Source organism: Nymphalis io, chromosome 8 (assembly GCF_905147045.1).
Source record: "Nymphalis io chromosome 8, ilAglIoxx1.1, whole genome shotgun sequence".
Taxonomy (NCBI): Eukaryota; Metazoa; Arthropoda; class Insecta; order Lepidoptera; family Nymphalidae; genus Nymphalis; species Nymphalis io.
The window spans coordinates 11,700,754-11,708,251 of NC_065895.1; the positions used below are offsets into that span (position 1 = coordinate 11,700,754).

At 29.4% G+C, this 7,498-nt stretch overlaps 2 protein-coding genes across 2 annotated transcripts; one reads left to right on the forward strand and one right to left on the reverse strand.

The window, feature by feature from the left end:
• Window positions 1-536: 536 nt before the first annotated feature.
• Window positions 537-2,142, forward strand: LOC126770047 (alpha-ketoglutarate-dependent dioxygenase alkB homolog 4). The gene is made up of 2 exons (XM_050489186.1): window positions 537-1,551; window positions 1,815-2,142. Exons 1-2 carry the CDS (start codon window positions 800-802, stop codon window positions 2,056-2,058), a joined length of 996 nt encoding a protein of 331 aa, XP_050345143.1. The 5' UTR covers window positions 537-799; the 3' UTR covers window positions 2,059-2,142.
• LOC126770054 (CD151 antigen-like) lies at window positions 2,046-7,498 on the reverse strand. The gene is made up of 5 exons (XM_050489195.1): window positions 7,331-7,498; window positions 4,451-4,651; window positions 3,969-4,130; window positions 2,917-3,174; window positions 2,046-2,507 (listed from the first exon to the last, which is right to left on the reverse strand). Exons 1-5 carry the CDS (start codon window positions 7,433-7,435, stop codon window positions 2,313-2,315), a joined length of 921 nt encoding a protein of 306 aa, XP_050345152.1. The 5' UTR covers window positions 7,436-7,498; the 3' UTR covers window positions 2,046-2,312.

Genomic DNA, 7,498 nt, shown 5'->3' on the forward strand with positions numbered 1-7,498 from the left:
CAAAATAGCTAATTGTTTTATATCTATTGTCATATGAAATTGTTCTTAATCATCAAATAAAATATGTATTTTATGTATTTGACGTAATACAATTATTGTTTTTAATACTGTTGATTCTATTAAAGTAATTACTCTACACATGTTTGTCTTTTATTTATGCATATCCTTGTCGCTCTTAATTAGAAAATCGTGTAAATAAAATATACATAATAATATAAATTAGTGAAATATTAAGAAACAGTCAGTAAATCTCCCACTGGCCAGAGGAATGCTTTACTGTGACGGCTTAACATAATTATATCATGTAAAATAACTAGGTAAGAATGTCATCAGGATTGATTTTGTAAGAAAATATATTTTAGTTATAAAATCATCGTTTTTTAGTACTACGGTACAAAATTACTAACTAGTTTAAAAATATTGATATATTTTATATAATATAGGTTTTTGATAGTCACTACACATTTTTGATGTTAAACTTTAAAGATGAATGTTAAAATGACAAGCTAGCTGTCACTGTCATTTGCTATTGTATAGTTAGGTTGAATTTTATTTTTAAGAGTCACACTTAAAAAAAACAATAATGTAATTTTTATTATTTACTTAGAACGTAAAAATCACGTAGCTGACGAGTGCTAGCAATTTAGCTATATTTATAATTAATTTCACAAAAGTAAGAAATCCTTATTCAATATAGAAGCATTACACTTACTTATTGTCAAAAAGCATACTTAACGAATTAATATACCTACTGTTAAAGGAAACTTTTGAATATATTGTGCAATTACAAGAGCTTATAATGAAACCAAGACCTTGTGGATGTAAGGGCTGTAGAACGTGTCTTGTTTGTGAAACATATTACGGCGCAGATGCTCTGAAGAACACAACCTCTCTTGATAAAGAAAAGAGCTATGTGTACTGTCCGCTATGTGATAAAGCCTGGAGTGGCTGGGATATAGACTTATACAAGCAGCATCCAAACCATGAAGGTAAATCGATAGATTATCCTGGTGTTTATATAAAGCTGGACTTTATATCAAAAGCCGAAGAAGATCAGCTTATAAAAAATATCGATGAAGTGCCCTGGGATATTTCGCAGAGTGGACGGCGTAAGCAAAATTTTGGACCAAAGACTAATTTTAAAAAGCAAAAAATCGTAGCTGGTAATTTTGATGGATTTCCTAAATTTTCCAAATATTTACAAGATAGATTTCATAGTATTGAATTATTAAAAGGTTATGAAGTTATCGAGCAATGTTCCTTAGAATATGACCCCAGCAAAGGTGCATCTATTGACCCTCATATAGATGACTGTTGGATATGGGGAGAAAGAATTGTCACAGTCAATATCTTAACTGATTCTGTCCTCACTATGACACCTTTTAAGGGAGATAAAAAGAAATACAATCTGTTTTGTGCGGAAAATTATCCAGCAGTAGTTCAGACCGATGGAAGTATAAATTTAGAATTTAATGACAAAGGACCCAGCATGTTAGAAATTAGTAAACCTCTAGAAGACAATGACGTAATAATAAGAATACCGATGATAAGGTATGTTAAGTATTATCAACATTTTGCAATATTTTTAATTTAGATAATTATTATCTTGTTCATAAGCTAGTTTATAGTTTAGGCTTTAATAGTTTGATTATAGAATTAGTACTATTTTAAATTTTTATTCTTTAATATTCATTAATATTGTAACCTACAAATGAAATTGACTTTAAAAAAATAAACAGTATTTGATTTTAAATGTTTATTATACAATATTACAAAAAGTAAAACCATTTTATTTTGAATTATATTCTTAACAGGAGATCACTTCTGATAATTTATGGGGAATCGAGATATCACTGGGAACATGCCGTTTTAAGAGAAGACATAAAAACAAGGAGAGTGTGCTTAGCTTACAGAGAGTTTACTCCACCGTACATGAACAACGGAACCCATGATACTATTGGCCAAGAAATCAGAAATAAAGCAAAAAGTTTTTGGGATCACCAGGAAAGATATAAAAACAGCTTACAAGATATAGCTATTAATAAACTAAGTATTTAATATAACACTTGCTCCGGTTGCAATTTTAATCAATTTATAAGTACATTTATAATGTATTTTAATTTTAAATATATAGTCATTCAACATTAAGTTTTTATTTTACCTTATATATATTTTAAATATAAGAAAACAAACAAAAGTCTGTTAATTGCTGTAAAATTTTCAAAATGCAAAGCTTTACTTAACAAAGTTTAATTAAAAGTATGTATAATATATTAAATACATTAAAATAAAAATATATATTTAGTCTTTCTTCAAGCTGTACTACAATCATGATGGGCTATGTAAACGCTATCTGCAACATTATCTTCTGTGTGGCGTGTACTTTGATTGTTCTCTTCGCGCGCTAAAATCATTTGCTCCTTAATTTTCCAAGATTGTAGAGCCTTTTCACTTTTCATTTTCCGGATGCATCTCGCTAAAAGGATCGCAAATATAACACCCAATAACTGAAATAAATAATTATATTTATATATTAAACATTGAGTAATTAATTCAGACGGTTAAATATAATTTAGAAATATTCAGATAGTAAGAACTTAATAAGTCTGAATCACGTTATATATTTAATTATATTATGGTCGGCGAAAACGTATAAAAGAGATCTTTGCAGATTATTAAATGCATAAAAGTATCTGCTATTTGTATTACAAATACATTTATTAAGGATTATTTAATGGGGATTTGTGGGAATAATCCAAGTGATTAAATTTTTTAAGTTAAAGTAATTCTGGTTATGATTTTTTTGCTATGACATAAGCAAATATTCTCCAGATACAAGTTTTAGGACGTGAGTCACGACGAATTCGAAGATAAAAATTTATATTAAAAAGGATATATATATATTCTACATTTTACCTGTATAAACATAACAGATACACCCAAAACGCCAATCACACTGGAGTTCTGTACAAACAAATTGACCAGCGCGGCCTTGCAACTGTTCGCCCTCATAGCTGTACAAAACTCACTTCCTCTTGTGATGCAACAGGTCTCAGGTACTATTACTGACACTTGGTCTCCATTGACAATCGTAGACACGACCACTGTAGATTGATTAGATGAGAATTCCATGCCCACGTAATCCAAGTAGGAATTGCTTCCGCAACAGTTGAGCTGATGACAATTATAATATTAATAAGGCAATAATAAAAAACCTGACTAATTAATTTGTCGGGCTATCAACAGAAGAATGCCAATGACTCAATGGAAGAAATTAAGTTTACTTGAGGATAGGGGTGTATGAAAGCCCGTTTCGTTTGGTACCCAGTCATCAGATATTCTGATTCTACCGCTAAATAACAATACTTAGTTATATTGGGTTCGGGTATGAAAGGTGAGTGAGCCTGTGTAACTACAGGCACAGGGAAGATAATATCTTAGTTCCCAAGGTTGGTTTCACATTGGCAATGTAGGGAACGGTTAATATTTTTACAGCACCAATGTCTATGTACGGTGGTGACCTAAATTATGAAATAAAATATATCATCATAGACTAAATTTTACACCTAGCCCTTCAATAACAGTCTACGTGATTGCTGTACAATGGTAAAATAAATGTTAGATGTTAATTAAGACGATAAACATTTACACAAGTCTGCACTCAAGTGGGGATAGAGTCAACTCTATATCCGGTTAGAATGTAAGGAAGACAAGCGAATTAACCGCCTGATGAAAAGCTGTCACCTTTGCCAATAGACGCTGGCACTCCAAGAAGTACAAAACATTCTTGATGCCGTCAATGAGACACAAATCATTGTATTTAAGATAATAGCTTTTATCTTGTGCCTGTAAAAACCTCTTAGCCACTATTGGAACACTACAATACAGTACTTATATTTTTATTGAGCTCTTGATCTAATCAATTAAGGTGTAGAGTAAAGTTTAAATCTTAAATAACATGTACTTACGCAAACTTGTAAGCGGTCAATTTCCATTGCAATTTCTGGATCGTCAGCATATTCTGCCACTGGTATATAAATGTAATTTCTCAATGACTGCGTGTCTAATGTAAACGCTAATATCACGACGACCAATTTTCCTATTAACATCAACGCCAAAATAAGTGCATACTGAAATACAAGAAAAAATGAAAATTCAAATATGGCCGATTTGAAAAAAAAATCGTTTAAGAAGTGTTTATGTCTTGGCCAAATGGATAAATACTTGTCGTAGGTGGAATCAGGAATCGACACCTTTGGAGCTTTTTGTTTAGCCAAAAATGTCATTTGCAACTAGGATTCCTTCGCTGTTGTTCCTTGCGAACAACAATAAATATAGAAGGCAATTATTAAAACCTGTGTAAATGACTGGTACTTAAATATAGCTTTGAACCGTTTAAGTACCTAACACTTAAATAGGCAGAAAACTAATAAATTAAAATATATCTTACCAAGTTAACCAAGCATGTGCTCTGTTTTAAGCTACCGAAGAACCCAAATAGAGTGACGATGAAAAGGAACATGCCCATAATAATGCTGAGAATAGAGGGCGTAAAGAACCGGCCCGTTGTGGCGCTCTCGTAGAAGAACGAGAACGTGTGGTAGTGGGAATACACGGAAAATCCCAGGACGATCATTAAACCTGCTATTATCTGAAAATAAACATTACTATATTAAATCATAAAAAATATATAATGTTCGCTTTGAAAAAAAATTTAAATCTAAAATGTTGTAAATCTAAAATCTACATGTAAGAAATCCTGAAAATACACAAAATACTATAATAATATACTTATAAAACCATTCATAATTAGTAATTATGAAAATCTATGAGAGACATTTATTTAAAGGTAGTCTTAATAAACAATATGTGGATCTAAAATCACCAGAAATATTCACAAAAGTGTCAAGAACCATGCAATACTTTCTGATTCTCTTGCAAAGAGGACTCTCATTGTTTTATATGATAACTTTATAGGCGAGTTATTTGTGGAAACAATATTTTCTAATAATGTTTGTTTGTCGTGGCGCGTTCTATATTGACATATTATTCTATAGATTTTGTTTGTTATAATAAAAGTATTTAAACTATTTTATTTTTGTGTTAGAAAAAAAATTACGTCACTTAATAACACAAGTGATTTTTAACATAAGTGAAAAATATTTTTTTAATCGTACTACATATGGATTACTAAAGATAACAATTATACTATCTTAAATTTGAAGTCGATTTTGGTATGGTATTTGTTTGTAAATTAGGCACAAAGATTGATTAATAAAATAGTGACAGTAACAAAAGTATACACCTACATTTTATAAATAACGCGTATTTTTCTATATATGATATGATATCAGACAAATGAACTAATAAATTATTTTCTAATATTTGTTGTTGCTTTCAATAGTATTCCTACAAATTGCCGAAATGGTGAAGATGTTTCCAATCTTGCTTCGAATACTTTATAAATAAAACAAACAGTAGTGATATATTTTATAGAAAAGTTAAATGACAAGCAAATTTTGGTAATTTAATGACTGTTTACGTTTATTGATTCATTCTTATTATTACTAATTTGATAAATAAATGGATTCGTCATTAAGTTACTTATCGATAAATGTTATTCATTTAGATTTTTTAAATAAATACTTTATGAAATGGATAACATTATACGTACTAGATAAAGTTATATTCGATAAACATTTAAGTGTTTTTCGAATTTATGAAAAAGCAACCAGACAAAATAAGTATCAAATGTTACTTTTGTTGACACAATATTTTTGTCTTTATATGAAAATAAAATCAAGATTGTAAGAATTTTCTTATTGTTATTGAATACGAAAAATGTAATAGGAAATGCCGTTAAAGGAATATTTCTTTAGAACAATTGTACAACATCTAGTGATGATCGTAACTTTTCCTAGGCCTGCATGATATTTTTTTTATTTTTTAATAATTTTATGACCTTAGGTATATTTTGCGGCAGCTAAACTATCGTGCAATATAATTTGATGTAGCTGTGTATGTAGAAATTTAGATACTTTTTGCAGGGATATTTTAGAATAGATTTACACATTCAATACTTATAAGATTTAGAATATGGTATAAGATTATCATAATATATTTCAATATATGTAATTAAAGATTTACAATACTAACGTTGAGATAAATAGATTATGCATTTTTACGTCTCATTACGAAAAGGAAATAAATAAAGCATTATAACTATGACTTGACATAAACCTCTGCGATACAGGTGAGCGTCCTCTAAGTTTAAAAATATATGTTACTGATATTTATCGCAGGTATAAACACTTCAGAAATGCGTATCTTTTGTTTCATAAGAATTAAATATAGTTTCCATTTTTATAAATAAACGGATTGAATCTAAGTTTGGCCATGAATATGAGTATATATAAATTTTCTATACAGTCAAAGAATAGGGGAAAAATTGCTATTTATTTCCCTTGATAATTTACGCGGATACGGCTTATCACAATCAAAATGAATTAAATGTACGTAATTCTTAACATCGTAATTTTCTATTTGTTCTGAATTACAAAATAAAAAGTATGTGGGCCTGATGGTAAGTGGTTACCAACGCTCATAAACATTGGCATTGTAAGAATTGTTAACCATCGCTTACATCACCAATGCGCCACCAACCATGGGAACTAAGATGTTATGTCCCTTGTGCTTGTAATAATGTATGGACGTCTTTGCTTTTTAAGATTTGCTTTGTAAGATACGTTACATCAAATTGCTAGAATATTACAATAGTATATAATATACTTTAATATAGGAATTAGTAATAAATAGTTAATTTACAATTTACAGCAATTATTTTTGAAATAAAAACTTCTTTAGGCGCGTTGCGCTTATTTATCGTAGGGTATAGACTCGTGGCTTCGCGTCACCGATATGTTTATATAATAAAATCGTTGAAAGTACAAATAATTTAAGTATTGTGGAAATTAAGGAGGATAATAATGATTGAAATTTATTTAAATACTAACTGTATATACAAATAATATAAGTGTATTTTAATTATTATATTATTTATTTAAATTAAGCTGTATTAATATTTTGTACCGAGTTTGCGTGTGTATTTTGATAATTAAAAAGCTTTATAATAAAAAGGGATAGAACTATTACTTGGAGTGCCAATAGATGTGGAAATTGGACAAATATAATGAAATAACAGTTTCAAGTTATCACTTGTTTCGGCAGTCCGTACGACTGTCTGTTTTAGGTTTTCAAAATATTACATACATATTACATTCACATTTATAGCAGCTTAGATAAATGTATAATAATTATTAAAGATACTTACAATAAACATAGTTGTGATCGTCAACAATAGAAATCTTATAGATTTCATATTGTACTCGGTTTCAGTCTTGGTGAACATCATTTTTCGTGAATTATGGACTTCCATTATTCACTTTAAAAGAGCACTGCCGACGTTCTGTGCACTGAAACCACAAATAAGGTATCGTGG